The following is a 25,093-nucleotide window of genomic DNA, read 5'->3' on the forward strand; positions in this document are numbered from 1 at the left end:
AGCTGGTCTACCTGAAATGGCAATCTCTACAGTCAATGAGAAACCCTAGCTCAAAATAATAATAATAATAATAATAATAATAATAATAATAATAATGTAGTAAATTATGAAGGAAAAGACCTGAAATCCCTGGCCTCTTTATGTGTACCTGCAAACAAGTACACCTGCGCGCACGCCCATACACACACGCATATGTCACATATACAAAGAGAATATCTTACCTAAAAACCTTTCAAGAAGACTTACATGACTGGCCAAATGTCTGGTTTGTAATTAATGGCTAAGTGTATAATGAAAAATTAGGCAATTAAAAAAAAGCTGTTAACCTTAGAACAAAAAGTTGCATAAAACTGAAAAACAGTACACAGAACGGTTCAGTTGTCGACAACTTTAGCTTTATTAAAATATGCAAATACAACATGAAACACATTAAAATTGTAATATACCCATAAAATATGAGCTATACTACAATTAAAACAGGTTGAGAATTGTTTTCATGATGACGTAACTGGGTAAGAATGTGAGAGAAGACGTATTTATTGTCTTAGGATTTTCTATAAGCACCTTACACAGTGAGAATGGCAAGAGATGGTTTCTCCCTCACAGCCTACAGAAGGGAGCAGTCACCTTACACACTTTGTGCTCACACTTCCGGCCTCTTCTGTTGTTTTCAGCGGTCTATCTATTCTGAGGTACTTAAGTTACAGTAGCAACAACACAACATTTGAAGAGTCCAATGGTGCAACTCTCGAAAGCCTGCTCCATCCTTTCTTTCTGTTGCTATCTAACATTTGGTTATCCTGGTATTTGCTTTAACATGTGATCCATTAACATGGAAAGAAAAAGCATAGGACAACCTGAGACGATAATTTTGTTGTCAAATTGATAAATCTTTTCCTTTTTAGAAAAATACTGTACTGGTTATATTTTTGTTGTGATAAAAAAAATACCCTACAAAAAGCAACTTAGGGTAGAAAGGGTTTATTTAACATGTTTCTAGGTTATAGCCCATCATTGTGGGGAAGTCAAGGCAGGTTCTTGAAGCAGCTAGCTACATTATATGCACAGTCAAGAGCAAAGAGAAATCAATGTGTACATACTCCCTTTCCACACTTACATAGTCCAGGACCCAAACATAGTCCAGGGAATGGTGCCACCCATAAGGAATGGGTTTTCTCTGCTCAATTAAAGCAATCAAGATAATCCACAGACCAATCCATTCTAGACAATCTTTTGAGAGTCCTTTCCTAGGTGGGAAACAATCACAAGTGCTAGAGTCAAAGTAAAGTAGGCTTTACCGTACAAGGATGCAGTAGAATCTTATCTACTCAGGACTCCCTCTTAGAAAATGGCATAGTTGTGTGACACTCTTACTTTAGAAGGCTTTATCAAAATTTTTCTTTTACACTATGATTTTTTTAATGGTTTCCTAAAGTGGTATACAAAACTTCATAAAATCTAGGCATCTTTTAAAAACAGTGAATGGACTGTGGCTGATTTTATTCCGAGCGCCAATAGAAAATAATATTCTGAAATGTACTCCTTCAGTGCTGGAAACCTGAAATGTGCTTATTAATCACAGATTTGTACTTCTTCTTAATAAAAAAAGATGCTTTCGGTATGTTTTTGGAAGAAGCATTCTAAACACTAGAATTACAGAATGAAGAGACCACTTAGAGGGGGTGCAGCCCCTTACCAGAGAGAGATAGTCAAGCCAGACTCTCTGAAGAGGAAATCACCTATTTATCAAAATGTTAAGCACAATCTTCAAAGTACAGATTATTACATAAGCATTTACACTATGACCAGCACATTTTAGTGGAACCTAATAAAAAACAGAGAGGAGTGAAATGGAAACAAGATTAAAAACATGCTTGTCTCAGTTACTTTTCTATTGTTGTGAAGAGACCCCTGTGACCAAAGCAACTTATAGAAGAAAGCATTTAAGTGGGGCTGGCTTACAGTTTCAGAGGGTGAATCCATGACCTTCATGACAGGAATATGGCAGCAGGCAAGCAGGGCAGGCAGGCAGGCAGGCAGGCATGGCACTGGACCAGTATCTGGGAACTTACATCCTGATCTGCATGCAGGAGGCAGAGATTGGGCCTGGTATGGGCTTTTAAACCTCAAAGTCCTTTCCCAATGACATACCTTCTCCAGCAAGGCCACACCTCCTAATCCTTCCTAAAATATTCCCACCAACTGGGGACCAAGTATTCAAACATATAAGCCCCATGGGGCCATTCTCACTTAACCGGCCACATTCCACTTCCTGTCTTCCATAAGCCTGTAGTCATATCATAATGTAAATGTATTTCATCTAACTTCGAAAGTCTCTGTAGACTCTGTATTTGGATATACGAGCCTAGGGGGACATTCTCATTCAAACCGCCACAATTATTTAAATTTAAGGGCCACTTTCTATATGCATACATATACTTCATGAAAGATTACATAGATGACAGATGTCGTGTTATGATGAAAATTTTGCTTTTTACAGAGTCATATTTCAAAAGGTCTGAAGATCACTGTCTTTAAGGAAAACCTGATATCCTGTGAGTAGCTATGTCCTTCTGGCACAGAGTTTCCTACCATAGTTTCCTTGGAAGATGCGGAAGCTGAGGCTGCCCTGATGCTCCAGCAGAGGGTCTGGGGCAAATTGAGGGCCCACCATGAAGTCATAAAAGTATCCCAAGAAGCCAGAGAAGTTCAGAATGTTCAAAGCGAGAGGATAATGTGCTGAACGGTGACTCCAGCCAACTTAAGGAAAGATATAACTTGTCCCTTGTGCCAAATCCAAGGAGGACATCCCCTGCTTCCAACCTTTTTTTTTTTTGCTTAAAAACAAAATAGATAATGAAATTAATGAAATGATATTTGTTTCAGCACCTTATTCCAATAATGTTTATTTTATTTTAGGGCCTAGTACATAATTTCAAAAAGTGCATCTGTCTGTCTGTCTGCCTGCCTGCCTACCCATCTATCCATCCATCCATCCATCCATCCATCCATCCATCCATCCATCCATATACCATCACTGAAAACACCTAAGGAAAAGGGTTAGCAAGAATTTTCTCTTGTGAATCATAAAAAAGTATTTTTGGACTATGCTATTTCATATTGTGACAAAACAAAATAAACTTAAAGTGATAAGAAATTATGAACCAAATTTGTAAGCTATCTTCAAAGCACATTTAAAAAACATCTTCCAAGTTTTACATCTAAGATATCTGATATTTAGATCTAGTAGCACTAAGAATAAAAATTGACCTCCTTGTTAAAGGAAATCACATTCTCTTGGCTTCTCTAACCATGTGGCATGCTCTCAAACTAGGTTGTCAAACTAGATTTAGCCAGACTTAAAATCTTCTCCACATCAGTCATCAACCAAAGTAAAACCCTTCATAAACGTCACATAGTTTTTAAAGATTTGATCAGTACAAGGCTCTGGGTTCAGTTTTTAGAAATGAAAAAAACAGACAACAACCATCACAAAACGCTTTATACAGAACTGGAGTTAATATACAGTCTTAGCTATACGCGTGGGTTTTATGTATTTTCCTCAGTCCCTTTCTCTGGATTTTTCATTGTAATAGTATATTCACAGCTGGAGAATCTTGAACGTACTAACATGCACTCACTACAATGCCTCAATATCAGATCACTACCTGTAGTTCATCAAGAATCCATGCGATAGACGTCCTCAACTCCACACTCCCCGTAGGTGGAGATGACATGATGTCGTCTTTTCCATCAGCTGCAGAAAAAGAATCCAAGGGTGCCCATGTGGTTTCCGTGCCTGACGCTTCTTCTCATTCTTCCAACTGTTACTCACTAGAGATTACTACAGAACCACTCTAATTAAATCTGACCTTTGAACTTCCCTTCTAAACATTTTTCATCATCCACAGAAACTATACATATTGTATTTAAAGGCCTATTTCCTCATTTCATAATTTCTCCTGGAGACAACTATATGTATGTATGCAGAAACACCCCCCAACACACACACAAATAATTGGAATATACACACTAGCAAATATGAAGTAGCGATGTCTCTAGGGTCTGCAACACTAAAGTTTAGCATATCCAACAGCTTCAAGTATTGTAAGCTCAGTGATGTGGTCTCTCCTGACTGAGGCCCAGAAACAACTGGCAACTCTCAGTTAAAACTCTTTCCTACACTAGGCTTTTATCTGGATGAACTTACAAAAACCTAACCCTGGTACAACTTCTGCCATCTGCTCCTGTAAGTAAGCAGAGACCCTAAAAACACAAGTTACCACCTGAGAAAGCACTAGCCATTTTAGTTTCAGAATTAAAGATAGCCCATGCATCTGCAAGATCAGAACCGAATCGATCAAGCTCCAGCATCTAGTGGCAGTACTCACTGAACCACCATGGGTTTATAACCAGCAACATCCAGATTGTGAGGAGATAGGCAGGACAGAGAGTCCGAGTTCTTCCACGAAGTAGAAAGAAAAGAAAGGGGCACAGAGCAAACTGCGGGTGGATGCTTGGTTTATAATGAGCGAAGACTGGGCTGAGTGTAGCTCTGGGGTAGAAGGCTTCTCTCCAAAACCTAAGGTTATGTCCCCAGCATGTCCCCCCAACACACATACACACTTGAGAGAAAGAGCAGACTAAAGTCGGATGTGGTGGCAGGCACCTGCAATTGTAGTACTTAGTGGCTAAGGCAGCAGCATCACTTCATAAGTTCAAGATATAACTGGAAAACAGTGAGACATCTCATGTCCCAAAGCAAAGCAAGACTCTGGTATAATGTCTAGACTTCACCCCTCCTGAATTGGGTAGATGACTGCCAATCTCTGTGTGTGTGTGTCTGTCTTTTCGTCTGCCTCTCTGTCTCTCTGTCTCTCTCTCTGTCTGTCTCTGTCTCTGTTTCTCTCTCTCTCTCTCTCTCTCTCTCTCTCTCTCCCTCTCTCTCTCTCTCTCTCTCTCTCTCTCTCTCTGATGGATGGGTTGTGACTGAGATTCCCAGTTCTTTATTTGTATTATAGCTGCCATACACATTGTTAATTTGGTGTTCTTTTATTTTACAGTGAAAAGGTCACATGCACACATATCTGACCATGCTGCTGTTCTGTTAAACCCTTCAATGGCCTCACAGAGCTCTTGAGAAAAAAGTCCAAGCTGGCTCTTCTGACTCAAAAACCTCACAGCTGGCTTCCCCTTCCTATAGTACATTTTCAGTTTCTTAAATCATCCTGCTTTCTTGCTTTGTCAGCCAACTGTGCATCAGCTACTTCTGCCTGGGACAGCCCAGCATGGCTTTCCCTGCATCACTGGATGATTCATGATTTTGTTTTTCCCTCATTCTTCAGACCTCAGCCAAACACCTCTTGGGTCTTCCCACTGTGATTGAAGCTGGCTGACAATAGTGTCATCTGCATTAATACTGTCCATTCATTTTTAATCTCCCACTCAGAACCACCCTAGGCACAGCAGATGGATAACTCATGCTTTCATTTCTTTATGTCTGATACTCAGCAAAATGCTTTAAGCTGAGTATGTTTACTTACATGATGTAATTATATTTATTACAAATGAAGTTGTATAAAAATGAAATTGCCCATGTTGACATAAATTTGTAAAAAGAAAACATAAACACAAACCTACAACCTCTGGGGCCCTCCACACAGACCCATAGTCCCTGGGGCTTTCTACATTGATCCACAGTCCCTAGAGTGCTCCACACAGACCCACACACAGTGCCTAGAGCTCTCTGTGCAGTTCCAGCATGAGCATCTGTGGTTGGTCAGCCTCCATCCACAGCGCCTGTTCACTCTCCTTCAGACCGCTGGATAAGGGCCCCAAACTCTTCCAAGTTTTTATTCTCTGGCATATGTGACTTTTTTTTTAACTCCAACCCCACCCCCTGCAGCTTTGAAGCCTTCTGCAGGAATGTTTCAACTTGGTAAGTCACTGCAATTGGGAAGAACATACTTAAAACAACAGTGTCTCAATAACTCAACAACTGCTCTAAACTACAACATGAGACAAACATAGTATTTACCTCCAACTTATGACTAGGATTAGATCTAAAGAAGTCAAATAATATGTTCAGGGTCCCTGCTTGGACTCAAGATTAGACAACAGGCAGTGTGGTTCTGGAGTCGTAGCCCTTTCCTGCAATGATGTACAACTGCCCTCTGTCTAACACCTCTACACATTCTCTGCACACATAGGAGGAAGTGGTTTGAAAGTGAACTCACCAAAGCTTTGCAGTGGGAACACAGTATCATATGATAGACTCCAAGGCTCAAGGGTTCTGGGGTGAACGAATACGGGGTGAAAACAGATCATTAAAAAAGAAAAGGAAATCCAAGACCCTTGGAAGAAATAGAGATCCACAAATCCTGACTATCTTACCTCCTCTGTGAAGTACAGTGTCTTTGTGATTACAGGCTGACAGACTAGACCAAAGGCTGGCGATATGTGGGTCTTCAGAATGAAAGTGAGGCCAAATGGATACAAGCAGCCATAGTGTACAAGGGACCAAATTAACATTCACAGCTGCAGGAATACCCATGATTTCTGCTCTTGGTAAATCAAGTCGGTCAAAGTAAAATCACTTCTCCTTTCAGAGTTACTTAGTGGTCTATGGGGCAGGTATACTGTATTATGTTCTCAGGGCCTCGGTAAGTGTATAGGTCAATGACAGGGCATGACATGGAAACCAAAAATTACACTTCGGGTAAGAGATCCTACAGAACATTTGAAAGGCGCTATTAGGGTAGAGATAGAGGTCAGAGGTTTCTGGAAAGAAATTCCGTTTGGGACATACACTCATGGTCAAACTACAAAATGTGTACTCTAGTACCTAGCACAACCCAATAAGCTGAATTAAAAAGAACCAGCCATGATAACTGCAGTAGACTAGATACAGGGCTAGAGACATATCACGGAGGAAGCAGTTAATTCCAGTCATGGAGTCTGATAGACTTTTGGAAAGTTGTGGGGAAATCTAGCTCCTGGGATTGGGCAATTTGTTATTGCTAGGCCCAGGGCAGACTTGAGGATGCCAGCTCAAGCAGTCCCAGGGAGACAACAATGTAAAACAATCAAGTCACAAAATGCTTAAAAGACAAAAGATGACAGAAAAGCTGCTCATTCTGGATGGGCATATTTTTTTGTGGTTAATATGACAATGGGATCTGTTTGTTTGTTTGTTTGTTTGTTTGTTTGTTTTAAATCTCTCAAAAAGGACTTCCTAAAGTTTGCCTTCATTCACTAACCATAGAACCAGCCTCAATCAACTGCCCTCAGGAGAGTCAAGAAAGAAGAGGGGGAAGAAACAGGTGCTGAGTGGGAGAGCCTAAATCTGTGAGCTGTAGTGAGGAGACCCTAAAAACAGTTAATGCCAAGACATTTGCCAAGGATTGAACTGTCTGTCAGCCTTCCATAGTATCATAAAATAGCTGACAAAATCATCTGAAGAAAAGGAAAAAGTTAGTTCATAGTTCCAGTTTGTAGTCGGTCACTGGCCCCATTGTTTTGGTGAGGGAGAACACTGTGCTAAAAACTATATGGTAGAGTGTAACTTTCATGTCATGTCAGCTGGGAAGCAGTGAGGAAGGAACTTGTGTGCATCACCACATAGATAAAGCCCTTTCTCGTGATATTATAAGGGTTCATATAATCTGATCTGGACTAACCACTAAGGCTCACATGGTGGAGACACTCAACTGGTAGCACTACTAGGAGATAGGGCCTAACTAGAGTTTGAGGAAATCTTATGGGACATGCTATGGAAGACTATCCTGGAACCCCAGCTCCTTCCTCACTGCTTTCCTAAAGTGAGTCAGATGAAGTGGACAGAAGCAACAGATAATGCTGTAAAAAAAAAAAAAAGACATGTAAGACAGTGAAGTATCCTCTTTCTCCCAGCAGCCAGCTCTCCCCTTACATTCCCTATCTCCCCCAGGTACAGTCTGTAACCAGCCACTCAGGTCCATCCTTCACACGGCCTCTCATCCATCTATCATGCAAATTTCAGTGGACCTCAGAATCACGTGGGTGACTTGTTAGATGTCTTGGGGCATTACACAAGTTGGGAAGTCAGCGATAGGGAGAAGCTAGCATCTATTTTCTAAATGATGGTCTAAATGCTGAAAGAATTATACTTAGTTTCTACCTTTCCCAACCCTTGGAATCTTAACTGTGGCATTCATTTCCCTCCTTGATTGACAGTATATCCCCTAACAAGTGTCTCTTTGCTGATTCATTCATGCCAGGCCATCATTACCCAAAATAGCTTTCTAAATCACAGGCTTATGTAAGAGACTGTATATGTTTCTGCTGTTCAAAGCCAGCAGACAGAAAGGACAAAGAAAGGTAGAAGAGATATTATGTGTAATTAATATGCATTCCCTTAACTGACAAAGCCTTACAACTTGAAAAGTTAAAGGCCATTTCAAAGCTACCTATGACAAAATGAACTATTTGGCTTACCAAGAGATCCATTCCCAAAAGAGCCAATGAACACACCTGGCTCCTTATCAACAGATCAAATAAGCACATCTGAACCATTATGAACAGATCCAATAAGCACAGCTTATCAAGTGATCCAATGAGCACAGCTGTACCATTATCAAGTGATTCAATAAGCACAGCTGTACCATTATCAAGTGATCCAATGAGCACATCTGTGCCATTATTGAGTGATCCAATGAGCACAGCTGTACCATTATCAAGTGATCCAATGAGCCCAGCTGTACCATTATCAAGTGATTGGATGAGCATGCTTGTATCAGCAGCAGCCTCAGTAGCTATTACAAATACTCATTTTGCATTACGAAGAATGCACAGACAGGAAGGTCCCAACACAAGTGATGTCAGAATGGGGTTCTTATTTCATCGAATACACAAACCCAGTGTTTAAAAACTGATTTCATAATTGGATATTTCCTAATATCACAGAAAATTAAAGATCTTCCTGAAGCGTCATTACAAACAGACTCAGTGCCTGCCAATTAAGCACCTTCCCTTGAGATGGGAAATAAGGAATGCCTAAAATCCAAGCATCATGCCTGCCAAGTTTTTGTTAGAAAACATCTAAAGCTACACTTTAAATGTTTCTAAGTAATGACTAGGCAGACCTTTATATATAAGTTACCTGTGCTGTATATACAAAGTGAGAGACTCCACTATGAAAAGGAGGCTTCTTCTGGCCTGAAGTAATTCAGAAAGCATTTAAACAGGCAACAAGGGGCACTGAAGTACACAAGTACAAACATATCTTACAAAGAAAATTCACTTTTTGTTTCCTTCTGACTGAGTATGATGGGAGCACTCATCAAACACCCTAAACATTTGTAGAAAGAAGCATTATTAAAACAGCTTCGTCCTCACCAGCATTGGAAAGAAAGAAAACAGTTTAGAGTTTAGGGTGTCTGAGCAGCAAGAACTAAGGCAAACTGAGCATCCTGTACAGAGGGTGACTTCACTCAAGTTCAACTGGACTCCAAGGATGCTCGCTTGACCTCACCTGCCAACCTGACCAGGCTTCCTCCACAGCTTTCGGGTCCGGTGCCCACAGATCCATATGTAATCACGCCAGTGGGCAGCAACCTGCTTATTAAGAGGCAGTCAAGAAGGAACTTCCCAATCAAGGGTCAGGGTCCTACCACTTGGGATTCTGTACATATTAAAAAAAATGTCCAGTGTTAAAAAAAAGCTCAGAGCCATGTATTTTCAAGGATCTAAATCTACACAAAATGAGGAACCTGGGACAGAGTTTAAACAACAGGAAAGAAAGAAGTCAGAGTGAGGGGGAAGGGCAAAAGAAAAAAACCTGAATGAGAAAAAGCCAGAGTTGGAGGCTGGGTTCTGACAGGCCCAGTGCTTTAATGGATTCCAGGTGTCTACTAACAGTCCTCTTGGCCTTCACTGGAAGGTCACCAGAGGAAAACCTGATCTTTTCACTCACAGTGCCATGTGGCTCTGTGTGTTGGGGCCCAGCTACTTCCTTCCACTTTTGATTTTCTATGTTAGTTTAACAGTTTAGAAAAGCAAAAAGCCCAAGAAGCAGCTGCAAGAAACAGCCTTTTGAGATCCACAGGCCAGGATGAAACAGGCCTCACAGTGCGTCTTAGTCCACAGAGCAACAGAACAGAATGGTTCATTTCAGTGTAATAGAGACTTTGCTTTTCTAACCTCTTTCTCTTGCTGTTTTATTTTACAAACACGCCCTAGGATTTCAGAAGTTTGCAATCCATAAGTAAGGACTTAATAATCTGTTGCACAGAAAAAAAGGGACAATTATATCTCTGTTCAAAAGTTCAACTTGCAGTCTTCCCCTCACTAATTCTCCCAATTCCCTGCTCCAGCACAAGAGTGAAGTCATTTTCTCCTGTGTGATTTATTTTCTCATGATAAGGCCTAGAAAAACACGACAAGGAGAGGGAGAAAGAGTGATTCACTACAAATACTTCTCAAAAGCACAACTCCAGAGCACCAGAGTAGCTGAAAGTCGGGCTCTACACCCAAGCCTTGATCCTGCACCTTGCCTCTCTCTGTATAATGGAAGAAATGAAGTTTTAGTAGACTGTGCGCCAACTACAGAATCTTAAGAGCTTTCTGGGCGTCATCTTGTCCCATCCTTGGAACCCTCATGGAGGGAAAGGTTCGTCCATATTTCATAGACGTAAAAAACATGACTACAGTAGCTATGAAATCTGCCAGAGGACATGGGGCTAATTACAACAGAATCAGGACACAAACAAGACATAGATCTACCCCAAAGACCCCTGTGTTGGGCCTGTTTTCCCTGGGTTCACAAATTAAGAGAAAAGCCCCTAAAACTCACTACTGGGAGATGCACACTGGATGCCTCCAGCTATCAACTCCAGCTTGAGCAAATCCCTTCCGTTACAATCCACATCTCTTCACAATGCTTTCATCTCTATGTCTGATAAAGTGAGACAAGGTATGTTCAGACTTCTCTGCAGTGACTAGACAACCGTGGTCTCCAATAACAGAGTGAGTCTTTTGTTTTATTTGCATTAAGTTCTAGATCACCAAATACATACACTGAGTATATCAAGCTCACAGCAATCCATCTAACGAAGATGTGCGTGAGACACAGAGTATGGAGGGATGCTGTCACTTCACTCATTTTTCTAACATGACATAAATCTACTAGGGGTTGGGGATTTGGCTCAGTGGTAGAGCGCTTGCCTAGGAAGCGCAAGGTCCTGGGTTCAATCCCCAGCCCCGAAAAAAAAAAAAAGAAAAGAAAAGAAAAAAAATCTACTAAAGAATTCAACTAGTCTAGGGGGAAACATGGCTGGCTAAATCACACATCTATCGCCTCCATCCTTACTCCTTCATCTCTCAGGTTTAGTGAAATCTGCTCAGGAGAGGCTCTGTTAAGGGAATCTATGCATGCACCAGACAACATATTCCCTGCTCCCCCTTCAGTGCTGTCTGAAAAGCATCAATAGACTTCATTGCCCACACCAGAGGATGCTTAGGAGAGTACTCTGAAAATCCAGAAGATTCTCTGTGGACTTTGGGCTAAGAATAATTGTTCTTTTATAGAATAACTGACCTGATCTTTATTCTCATGGGCACTGTAAACTTCAACGCTGAGGAAGCCTATCATCTTGTTGCTAAATAAATGAATAAATAAAACAAATCAACCTCAGGGTCCACATGTGGCCCACTCGAGGTCACATGTGTGATGCATTTTAGTGAGTCTCATTATTGTCCTCCCAAGCCATTTCCCAACTCTTCAACTACTTTTTCAGCTACTTTCTATTTGAATTCTGTATTATGTGTCTTTAAATTTGGTGATGGTAAAGGCACAATACAGGCACGCACAAGTAAGAAAGTAAAAAAGGCCTGCACATTACAAAATGTTTAAGAAAAAAAAACAGACTAATATGTGCTGACTCCAAAATATCATTGAACCGATCTTCATAGGAATCTGTTTAAAATCTCTAGGAAACACTTTTTTTAGACTATTATTTTCCTGGCTTGAATTTTAAACTCTTGATGAAAAAAGAAAGTACTATTCTGCTTATGTCCATTCATTGTTGCAACTTTTTACATTGTATTTTGTGTGTGTGCACACATTTATTCATGCCATGGCACACATATAGAGGTCAAAGGACAACTTGTGAGAACCAGTTCTCCCCTTTAGCCATGTGGGTCTCAGAGAATGAACTCAGGCCATCAGGTTGATAGAAGTACACTGACGCCTGAGCCATCTTAAAGGCACAACAACAACAACAACAACACACACATACACACACCACACACACACACATATACCACACACACACACCCCACACACACACATAACACACACACACATAACACACACACCACATACACATACCACACACACACACATACCACACACACACACACACACCACACACACATACCACACACCACACACACACTCACACACACCACACACACACACAACACACACACACACACACACACACACACACACACACACACACACACAGACGTTTTTAATTGAGTTTACAAGTAAGCAATGCACAACCCTAGCATTAACAAACACAAGACAGGAAAAACGTGGAAAGGATGTGGGTGCCTCCACACCTGGAGGTGGGGTACACAAAGTCCTCGTCTTTCTGTGGTGTTTAAAGGACCCAGACAACTATTACTATACATATGTCCCAGCCACCTACTATTCTCAATCTTTCAGATTTCTTTTCTACTTCATAGTGTATTTGGTACAATTAGTACAATTAAATAACATTTTCAATTTAACTTTTATTTCACAGTGGCCGAAAATCTTTTCTCTTTTTTCTTTTCTCTTTCTTTCCTCTTTCCTTCCTTCTTTTCTTCCTTCCTTCTTTTCTTTCTTTCCAAAACAGGGTTTCTCTGTGTAGCCCTGGGCTGTCCTGGAACTCACTCTATAGACCAGGTTAGCCTCAGTCTCAGTATCTACCTGCCTATGAATTCCTAGTGCTCGGATTAAAGGCATAGGCCACCATGCCTGGCACAGCTGAAATTCTTAAATAAATCTATGTATGTGAACCTTTAAATCTCTTTATTTACTAACATCCAATGAAATTCAATACATGAGATGGTTAATATTGTCATTTTGACAGAATCAATGAGATGAGCCTCTAGATGACCTATCCCAAAAGTAGTGGTGACACCATTCTGGATGTAGGCCTAAAATGCATAAAAGGAAAAAGCTTATTGGCCATGGGCAACCATCATTTTGGATGCACCATGACCATCCTCATCACGATGAATGACACCCTGAAACTGGGAGTCAAAATAAGCCCTTCCTTCCAGTTGCTGCTTGCTGGGTATTTTCCCACAGCAAGGAGAAAAGTCCAGCTTTAACATCAAACAAAAAAAGTATCATTATTACTTTCTCCCAAGCCCTCTTCATAACCTCACCCCTAGATTCTTGTACACATAAAGAGGGGTCCTGGAGGACAAACAGTTCAAGTTTTCAAGGAACATTGTCAACAGCAACTTTTCTGAGTAATACAAATGGTCTAGCTCTGAGAACAATCTGAAAAACACAAAACCAATGAAAATCTCTGAACAAAATTATTTCCTTTTTAAAAAATCTATAAATAACAATTAAAAACCAATTAGGGCCAATGTCTTAGGTAAAAATAGCAGAGTCAATAACTATCGTCACCTGCCATTATTCTTTATTGAGGCCTTACTTTATGACAAGAACTTTCAGAGTACTGTGCACTGGTTAGCTCATACTAAGTGACTGTAAAGAAGGCATGCTACTGCTGTACTGTTATACACCAGGATGCTAAGCCTCAAACTGAGAGATTCGTCTGAAGCAGCCCAAGTAGGGGCACAGGCAGAATAACTCCCAAGTTGGTTCCTTTTCCGCAGTGTTCAAGTAAGTCATGAATAAAATCCTTAACTGCATGTTCCTCATGCTCAGCTCTGAACAGAAGTACTCACTGTAGGAAGGCTCTTCACCCCAGGTAGACAGCAGAAAACTGCTGGGCCAATTCCTCAATCCTGAATCTACATCACTAGCACCACATACAGTAGATGCTTAACATGTTAGCTGATAGAATGAGTACAGTTTAGTCATTTTCAAAAAGAGTAGAAATGTTCAAGGATATGGCAAATACGTTCCACAGATGAAGTCATTATCAGGAGGTTTAACTCTGTAATATTGATTATTGATTTATGAATACAACCAGTTCTTTTATTTTTTCTGAAATGGATATAAGCATACTCTATCCTAAGGCAATGACGATCTTCTGAGTATACTTTGTGTAGATAATGAAGAACTGTATTAAAAACTGAGCAATTTAAGCAAAGGTAACGGGAATATAAAAACATTTAGCAATATTTTAAGTTGTATAAAATGATTATGTTCAATCTGAGCCCTAAATGAATGTTTAAGAATCTAGGTTTGAACATGGGCATTGGAAAAAATTTCCTGAACAAAACACCAATGGCTTATGCTCTAAGATCAAGAATCAACAAATGGGATCTCATAAAACTGCAAAGCTTCTGTAAGGCAAAGGACACTGTGGTTAGGACAAATCGGCAACCAACAGATTGGGAAAAGATCTTTACCAATCCTACAACAGATAGAGGCCGTATATCCAAAATATACAAAGAACTCAAGAAGTTAGACCGAAGGGAGACAAATAACCCTATTAAAAAATGGGGTTCAGAGCTAAACAAAGAATTCACAGCTGAGGAATGCCGAATGGCTGAGAAACACCTAAAGAAATGTTCAACATCTTTAGTCATAAGGGAAATGCAAATCAAAACAACCCTGAGATTTCACCTCACACCAGTGAGAATGGCTAAGATCAAAAACTCAGGTGACAGCAGATGCTGGCGAGGATGTGGAGAAAGAGGAACACTCCTCCATTGTTGGTGGGATTGCAAACTGGTACAACCATTCTGGAAATCAGTCTGGAGGATCCTCAGAAAATTGGACATTGAACTGCCTGAGGATCCAGCTATACCTCTCTTGGGCATATACCCAAAAGATGCCCCAACATATAAAAAAGACACGTGCTCCACTATGCAGCCTTATTTATAATAGCCAGAAGCTGGAAAGAACCCAGATGCCCTTCAACAGAGGAATGGATACAGAAAATGTGGTACATCTACACAATGGAATATTACTCAGCTATCAAAAACAACGGCTTTATGAAATTCGTAGGCAAATGGTTGGAACTGGAAAATATCATCCTGAGTGAGCTAACCCAATCACAGAAAGACATAAATGGTATGCACTCACTGATAAGTGGCTATTAGCCCAAATGCTTGAATTACCCTAGATGCCTAGAACAAATGAAACTCAAGACGGATGATCAAAATGTGAATGCTTCACTCCTTCTCTAAAAGGGGAACAAGAATACCCTTGGCAGGGAAGAGAGAGGCAAAGATTAAAACAGAGACTGAAGGAACTCCCATTCAGAGCCTGTCCCACATGTGGCCCATACATATACAGCCATCCAATTAGACAAGATGGATGAAGCAAAGAAGTGCAGACCGACAGGAGCCGGATGTAGATCGCTCCTGAGAGACACAGCCAGAATACAGCAAATACAGAGGCGAATGCCAGCAGCAAACCACTGAACTGAGAATAGGACCCCCGTTGAAGGAATCAGAGAAAGAACTGGAAGAGCTTGAAGGGGCTCGAGACCCCATATGTACAACAATGCCAAGCAACCAGAGCTTCCAGGGACTAAGCCACTACCTAAAGACTATACATGGACTGACCCTGGACTCTGACCTCATAGGTAGCAATGAATATCCTAGTAAGAGCACCAGTGGAAGGGGAAGCCCTGGGTCCTGCTAAGACTGAACCCCCAGTGAACTAGACTGTTGGGGGGAGGGCGGCAATGGGGGGAGGGTTGGGAGGGGAACACCCATAAGGAAGGGGAGGGGGGGATGTTTGCCCGGAAACCAAAGAATTATTATTAAGTATTAAATAAATTTAAAAAAAAAGAGTAATGAGACTATAAAAAAAAAAACACTGCCAACTCAATATTTAATAAAGACAAGTTTTAAAATTCAAAACAAAAAAAAAACAAAAAAAAAGAATCTAGGTTTGAATGTGGCTGTTTGTTTATAAATAATTACTATTTCCACAAGAGCATTCAAAAGCAGAACAGAAAAGATTCAATTATCTAAAATGAAAACAAGGATATCAAGACCCAATCTCAAATTCTAACCCCAGTTTAGACTGATCATGAGAAAGCAGTCCTACTAAGTTCAGTTGAGTCTACTTAAGTGACAGCGTGGCTTTTGGCCACTGGGTAACAGCACAGTTAGAAAACCTCTTCTCACTCCTAGCGATTGGTAAATCTGTACTTATGGAGACTATGTGACTGTTAACGTTTTTATTTGAAATTATTTTCCTTCTTTTATTAGAGAAGGCATTTAATCCTGGTGACAGTCTTCACTCATTAAATACAAACAGCCAGATGTGTATACTAGTTACAGGTCTTGTACAATTTTCCTAACAATCTCATATTTGTGCTTTAAAAATTCCATTACAAAGACTTTTTTTTTTTTGGTTCTTTTTTTTTTTCGGAGCTGGGGACCGAACCCAGGGCCTTGCGCTTCCTAGGCAAGCGCTCTACCACTGAGCTAAATCCCCAACCCACAAAGACATTTTTAATCTCAGTATTTTGTGGGATGAAGCTGGCTTTTTACAGTAAGCGTTTCTCTTGGGTATTTCATGAGCATCATCATCTATCAAAATCCACTTAACTATGCAAAGAAAACTACAAAAGAATAAACACAGAAAAGGGGGGATTTTTTTCCTACCTAGTATAATATTACACTACTGTAATATTTTATAACATCATCTTGCTGTACAAGTATCAGGTATGTTTTCATACATAGTTTATTTTCTTGCTTGGTGCCAGAACTGCAATGTGATCTTATAAATGTGAGTCCAGGTCAGAAGATATGACACCCATGGCTAAGTGTGTCATACTCAGGGCAAGCCAAATGAAAGGCTCTTTTCAGCCTAAAATATCCTAAGCTTCAGAAAAACTACATTATTTAACAACCACTTTACAAATTCAGTTCTGATAATGCTTGAACGTCAATTCTTCCAGAGTCTTGTCCATTAAGAGATGCCAGATGGTTACCATAGGGCTACAAATTGCTACTCTTCACCTTTGTGACACTAAGATGTATTTCATGTAAAATATGCTCACCACACAATCACTACAGAAATCACTAAGCATTTAAAACCAGTCCTTTCCAAGTCTATGACAAGTGGTAACTTGCATAGTTTTAATACTGTTTTGGGGCTAGAGAGAGAGTGGTTAAGAGGACTAACTGCTCCTTCAGAGGTCCTGAGTGCAATTCCCAGTAACCACATGGTGGCTCACAATCATCTATAATGGGATCTAATAACCTCTTCTGGTGTGTCTGAAGACAGTTAAAGTGTACTCACATACATAAAATAAATCTTTAAAAATAAAAGACTCATATAAGGTCTCTGGACACAGGAAGATAGGGGCAGTCAAGCTGCAGGAGACTGAGCCTGGATCTGAACAGACCCGGTCAAACAGCTCCATGCACCCAAATCCTGTAGGAGGGAGAGCTAGACCTTCAGAGGGGCAGACATGCCTGTGAAACCAGAGGAGACTACTCTTCGATGACATTTCTGACTCTAGAGGAAAACGCCTAGTGCCATCTGGGGCCCCTGTGCACAGGGACTCAGGAGAAGGAGGGGAAGGCCCTTCTGGTTGTTGCCTTCACAGAGAGCTGAAACCCCAGGCCCCAGGAGCGACTTCAGGCCTGAGACCAAAGGTAAGACCAACTTTTCTGCTCCAAGTGACCTTGCCTGTTGCACTCAGGACACACAAAGGCAAAATTCCTCTGGGACATTACACTTCCGGTTTCTAGCTGGCGCCCAAACCAAGCTGATCCCGGCCCACAGCTCCCTGTTCCCAAACCCCATGGGAGAGAGAGCTCCCCATTGCCCAGATGTGTGGGCACTGCTGAGATTGCAGGGCAGGAGAGACCACCACTTCTGCCCACCTTTGCACACATCCCTGGCCCAAGAGGAAACCTAGGAAATATAGGGCCTCTGGGAACAGGAAGATAGGGGCAGTCAAGCTGCAGGAGTCCTGCAGTCCAGAATGCACCCTGATCTGAAGAGACCCGGCCAAACAGCTCCCTGCACAAAAATCCCGTGGGAGGGAGAGCTAGATCTTCAGAGGGGCAAACACACCTGGGAAACCAGAGGAGACTACTCTCTGCCCACATTTCTGACTCCAGAGGAAAATGCCTAGCACCATCTGGGTGCCCTGTGCACAGGGACCCAGGAGAAGTAGGGGCAGGCCCTTCTGGTTCCTGCCCACAGGGACAGCTGAAAGCCAGTGGACAGGAAAGACTGCACGCCTGAAAGCAGAACACTCTGTTCCCATAACTGGCTGAAAGAAAACAGGAAAACAGGTCTACAGCATTCCTGACACACAGGCCTATAGGACGATCAAGCCACTGTCAGAAATAGTAAAACAATGTAACACCAGAGACAACATGATGGCGAGAGGCAAGTACAGGAACCCATGCAACAGAAACAAACACTACATGGCATCATCAGAGCCCAATTCTCCCACCAAAGCAAACACTGAAAATCCAAACATACAAGATCTAGATTTAAAAATCACATTTGACCATGATGATGGAGGACTTTAAGAAAGACATAAAGAGCTCCCTTAGAGAAATACAGGAAAACACAAATAAACAAGCAGAAGCCCGTAGAGAGGAATCACAAAATTCCCTGAAAGAATTACAGGAAAGCACAATCAAACAGGTGAAGGAATTGAAAATGGGGATAGAAACAATACAGAAAGCACAAAAGAAGACACCCCTGTATATAAAAAACCAAAGGAAGAAACAAGGAGGTATAGATACAAGCATAACTGACAGAATACAAGAGATAGAAGAGAGAATCTCAGGAGCAGAAGATTCCATAGAAAGCATCAACACAACTGTCAAAGATAATATAAAATGGAAAAAGCTACTGGCCCAAAACATACAAGAAATCCAGGACAAAATGAGAACATCAAACCGAAGGATAAGAGGTATAGAAGAGAGTGGAGACTCCCAACTCAAAGGACCACTAAATATCTTCAACAAAATCATAGAAGAAAATTTCCCTAACCTAAAGAAAGAGATGCCCATAAACATACAACAAGCCTACAGAACTCCAAATAGATTGGACCAGAAAAGAAACTCCTCCCATCACATAATAGTCAAAACACCAAATGCACAAAACAAAAAAAGGCTGGAAAACAACTTTCCAAGCAAATGGTCTGAAGAAGCAAGCTGGAGTCGCCATTCTAATATCGAATAAAATCAATTTTTAACCAAAAGTCATCAAAAAAGATAAGGAAGGACACTTCATGTTCATCAAAGGAAAAATCCACCAAGATGAACTCTCAATCCTAAATATCTTTGCTCCAAATACAAGGGCACCTACATACATAAAAGAAACCTTACTAAAGCTCAAAGCACACATTACACCTCACACAATAAAAGTAGGAGATTTCAACACCCCACTCTCACCAATGGACAGATCATGGAAACAGAAATTAAACGGAGACATAGACAGACTAAAAGAAGTTATGAACCGACTGGACTTAACAGATACTTATAGAACATTCTATCCTAAAACAAAAGGATATACCATCTTCTCACCACCTCATGGTACTTTCTACAAAATTGACCATATAATCAATCACAAAACAGGCCTCAATGGATACAGAAAGAGAGAAATAATCCCATGTGTTTTATCAAACCACCACGAACAAAAGCTGGTCTTCAATAACAATAAGGAAAGAATTTACACATATATATTGAAGGTGAACACTGCTCTACTCAATGATAACCTCGTCAAGGAAGAAATAAAGAAAGAAATTAAAGACTTCTTAGAATTTAATGAAAATGAAGGTACAACACACCAAAACTTAACAGACACGGTGAAAGCTGTGATAAGAGGAAAACTCATAGATCTGAGTTCCTGCAGAAAGAAACAGGAGAGAGTACACCTAAAAGTTCTAGAACAAAAAGAAGCAAATACACCCAGGAGGAGTAGAAGGCAGGAAATAATCAAACTCAGAGCTAAAATAAACCAAGTAGAAACTAAAAGGACTATACAAAGAATCAACAGAACCAAAAGCTGATTCTTTGAGAAAATCAACAAGATAGATAAACCCTTAGCCAGACTAACCATAGGATATAGAGAGTGTGTCCAAATTAACAAAATCAGAAATGAAAAGAGAGACATAATATCAGAATCAGAGGAAATTCAAAAAATCATCAGATCATACTACAAAAACCTATATTCAACAAAACTTGAAAATCTGGAGAAAATGGACAATTTCCTAGACAAATGCCAGGTACCAAAGTTAAATCAGGAACAGATAAACCATTTAAACAATGCCATAACTCCTAAAGAAATAGAAGCAGTCGTTAAAAGTCTCCTAACCAAAAAGAGCCCAAATCCAGATGGGTTCAGTGCAAAATTCTATCAGACTTTCATACCGATACTATCCAAACTATTGAAACAGACAGAGCGCTACCAAATTCCTTCTATGAAGCCACAATTACTTATACTTAAACCACACAAAGACCCAACAAAGAAAGAGAACTTCAGACCAATTTCCCTTATGAATATTGACATGAAAATACTCATTAAATTCTTACAAACCGAATCCAAGAACACATCAAAACAATCATCCATCATGATCAAGTAGGCTTCATCCCAGGTAGGCAGGGATGGTTTAATATACGGAAAACCCTCTCTCCTCCCAAACCCCGTGGGAGAGAGACCTCACCGCCTGGACAGGTGAGCACTCCTGAGTCTGCAGAGCTGAAGAGACCACCAACACTGCCCACCCCTGCCCACATCCCTGGCCACACCCCTGGCCCATCTGTATACGGCCTCTGGGTTTCCGTAGAGGAGGGCCCAGGAGCAGCAGGTCCGCTGCGTCTGAGACACCACCGGAACCTGAAGGGACCGACCGGATAAACAGTTCTCTGCACCCAAATCCCATGGGAGGGAGAGCTAAACCTTCAGAGAGGAAGACACGCCTCGGAAACCATAAGAGACTGCACTCTGCACACATTACAAATTCCAGAGGAAAACACCAAACGCCATCTGGAACCCTGGTGCACGGAAGCTCCCGGAAAAGGCGGCCTAGATCTTCCTGGTGGCTGCCGCCGGGGAGAGCTCATAAGCAACACCCCTCGAGCAAACTTGAGCCTTGGGACCACAGGTAAGACCAACTTTTCTGCTGCAAGTGACCTGCCTGGTGAACTCAAGACACAGGCCCGCAGGAACAGCTGAAGACCTGTAGATAGGAAAAACTACACGCCCGAAAGCAGAACACTCTATCCCCATAACTGGCTGAAAGAAAACAGGAAAACAGGTCTACAGCACTCCTGAAACACAGGCTTATAGGACAGTCTAGCCACTGTCAGAAATAGCAGAAAAAAGTAACACTAGAGATAGTCTGATGGCGAGAGGCAAGCGCAGGAACCCAAGCAACAGAAACCAAGATTACATGGCATCATCGGAGCGCAATACTCCCACCAAAGCAAACACAGAATATCCAAACACACCAGAAAAGCAAGATCTAGTTTCAAAATCATATGTGATCATGATGCTGGAGGACTTCAAGAAAGATGTGAAGAACTCCCTTAGAGAACAAGTAGAAGCCCATAGAGAGGAGTCACAAAAATCCCTGAAAGAATTCCAGGAAAATACAATCAAACAGTTGAAGGAATTAAAAATAGAAATAGAAGCAATCAAGAAAGAACACATGGAAACAACCCTGGATATAGAAAACCAAGAGAAGAGACAAGGAGCTGTAGATACGAGCTTCACCAACAGAATACAAGAGATGGAAGAGAGAATCTCAGGAGCAGAAGATTCCATAGAAATCATCGACTCAACTGTCAAAGATAATGTAAAGCGGAAAAAGCTACTGGTCCAAAACATACGGGAAATCCAGGACTCAGTGAGAAGATCAAACCTAAGGATAATAGGTATAGAAGAGAGTAAAGACTCCCAGCTCAAAGGACCAGTAAATATCTTCAACAAAATCATAGAAGAAAACTTCCCTAACCTAAAGAAAGAGATACCCATAAGCATACAAGAAGCCTACAGAACTCCAAATAGATTGGACCAGAAAAGAAACACCTCCCGTCACATAATAGTCAAAACACCAAACGCACAAAATAAAGAAAGAATATTAAAAGCAGTAAGGGAAAAAGGTCAAGTAACATATAAAGGCAGACCTATCAGAATCACACCAGACTTCTCGCCAGAAACTATGAAGGCCAGAAGATCCTGGACAGGTGTCATACAGACCCTAAGAGAACACAAATGCCAGCCCAGGTTACTGTATCCTGCAAAACTCTCAATTAACATAGATGGAGAAACCAAGATATTCCATGACAAAATCAATTTACACAATATCTTTCTACAAATCCAGCACTACAAAGGATAATAAATGGTAAAGCCCAACATAAGGAGGCAAGCTATACCCTAGAAGAAGCAAGAAACTAATCATCTTGGCAACAAAACAAAGAGAATGAAAGCACACAAACATAACCTCATATCCAAATATGAATATAACAGGAAGCAATAATCACTATTCCTTAATATCTCTCAACATCAATGGCCTCAACTCCCCAATAAAAAGACATAGATTAACAAACTGGATATGCAACGAGGACCCTGCATTCTGCTGCCTACAGGAAACACACCTCAGAGACAAAGACAGACACTACCTCAGAGTGAAAGGCTGGAAAACAAATTTCCAAGCAAATGGTCTGAAGAAGCAAGATGGAGTAGCCATTCTAATATCAAATAAAATCAATTTTCAACTAAAAGTCATCAAAAAAGATAAGGAAGGACACTTCATATTCATCAAAGGAAAAATCCACCAAGATGAACTCTCAATCCTAAATATCTATGCCCCAAATACAAGGGCACCTACATACGTAAAAGAAACCTTACTAAAGCTCAAAACGCACATTGCACCGCACACAATAATAGTAGGAGATTTCAACACCCCACTCTCATCAATGGACAGATCATGGAAACAGAAATTAAACAGAGACATAGACAGACTAAGAGAAGTCATGAGCCAAATGGACTTAATAGATATTTATAGAACATTCTATCCTAAAGCAAAAAGATATACCTTCTTCTCAGCTCCTCATGGTACTTTCTCCAAAATTGACCATATAATTGGTCAAAAAACGGGCCTCAACAGGTACAGAAAGATAGAAATAATCCCATGCATGCTATCAGACCACCACGGGCTAAAGCTGGTCTTCAATAACAATAAGGGAAGAATGCCCACATATACGTGGAAATTGAACAATGCTCTACTCAATGATAACCTGGTCAAGGAAGAAATAAAGAAAGAAATTAAAGACTTTTTAGAATTTAATGAAAATGAAGATACAACATACCCAAACTTATGGGACACAATGAAAGCTGTGCTAAGAGGAAAACTCATAGCGCTGAGTGCCTGCAGAAAGAAACAGGAAAGAGCATATGTCACCAGCTTGACAACACACCTAAAAGCTCTAGAACAAAAAGAAGCAAATACACCCAGGTGGAGTAGAAGGCAGGAAATAAACTCAGAGCTGAAATCAACCAAGTAGAAACAAAAAGGACCATAGAAATAATCAACAGAACCAAAAGTTGGTTCTTTGAGAAAATCAACAAGATAGATAAACCCTTAGCCAGACTAACGAGAGGACACAGAGAGTGTGTCCAAATTAATGCAAGGCAGAAATGAAAAGGGAGACATAACTACAGATTCAGAGGAAATTCAAAAAATCATCAGATCTTACTATAAAAGCCTATATTCAACAAAACTTGAAAATCTGCAGGAAATGGACAATTTCTGAGACAGATACCAGGTACCGAAGTTAAATCAGGAACAGATAAACCAGTTAAACAACCCCATAACTCCTAAGGAAATAGAAGCAGTCATTAAAGGTCTCCCAACCAAAAAGAGCCCAGGTCCAGACAGGTTTAGTGCAGAATTCTATCAGACCTTGATAGAAGACCTCATACCAATACTATCCAAACTATTCCACAAAATTGAAACAGGTGGAGCACTACCGAATTCCTTCTATGAAGCCACAATTACTCTTATACTTAAACCACACAAAGACCCAACAAAGAAAGAGAACTTTAGACCAATTTCCCTTATGAATATTGACGCAAAAATACTCAATAAAATTCTGGCAAACCGAATCCAAGAGCACATCAAAATAATCATCCACCATGATCAAGTAGCCTTCATCCCAGGCATGCAGGGATGGATTAATATACGGAAAACCATCAACGTGATCCATTATATAAACAAACTGAAAGAACAAAACCACATGACATTTCATTAGATACTGAGAAAGCATTTGACAAAATTCAGCACCCCTTCATGATAAAAGTCCTGGAAAGAATAGGAATTCAAGGCCCATACCTAAACATAGTAAAAGCCATATACAGCAAACCAGTTGCTAACATTAAACTAAATGGAGAGAAACTTGAAGCAATCCCACTAAAATCAGGGACTAGACAAGGCTACCCACTCTCTCCCTACTTATTCAATATAGTTCTTGAAGTTCTAGCCAGAGCAATCAGACAACAAAAGGAGGTCAGGGGGATACAGATCAGAAAAAGAAGAAGTCAAAATATCACTATTTGCAGATGATATGATAGTATATTTAAGTAATCCCAAAAGTTCCACCAGAGAACTACTAAAGCTGATAAACAACTTCAGCAAAGTGGCTGGGTATAAAATTAACTCAAATAAATCAGTAGCCTTCCTCTACACAAAGAGAAACAAGCCGAGAAAGAAATTAGGGAAATGACACCCTTCATTATAGATCCAAATAACATTAAGTACCTCGGTGTGACTTTAACCAAGCAAGTAAAAGATCTGTACAATAAGAACTTCAAGACTCTGAAGAAAGAAATTGAAGAAGACCTCAGAAGATGGAAAGATCTCCCATGCTCATGGATTGGTAGGATTAATATAGTAAAAATGGCCATTCTACCAAAAGCGAT

General features: G+C 40.6%; 1 protein-coding gene across 6 annotated transcripts in view; it reads right to left on the reverse strand.

Annotated features, from left to right (window-relative positions):
• Positions 1 to 25,093, reverse strand: part of Dse (dermatan sulfate epimerase) — a 78,686-nt gene that overhangs the window by 21,354 nt on the left and 32,239 nt on the right. Inside the window, exons 2-3 of one of the 6 annotated variants that reach the window (XM_039098905.2) lie at positions 1,963 to 3,757; positions 1,118 to 1,247 (exon numbers count right to left, since the gene is read on the reverse strand). The exons of 4 other annotated variants lie outside the window; for them this stretch is intronic. In XM_039098905.2, the coding sequence (XP_038954833.1) occupies positions 1,118 to 1,161 (44 nt within the window). In that variant the 5' untranslated portion in view covers positions 1,162 to 1,247; positions 1,963 to 3,757. Of the gene's footprint in view, positions 1 to 1,117; positions 3,758 to 25,093 lie in introns of all 6 variants that reach the window. One more of the 6 variants, XM_017601702.3, reaches the window with a different exon arrangement.

This window comes from Rattus norvegicus, chromosome 20 (genome assembly GCF_036323735.1).
Source record: "Rattus norvegicus strain BN/NHsdMcwi chromosome 20, GRCr8, whole genome shotgun sequence".
Lineage (NCBI taxonomy): Eukaryota > Metazoa > Chordata > Mammalia > Rodentia > Muridae > Rattus > Rattus norvegicus.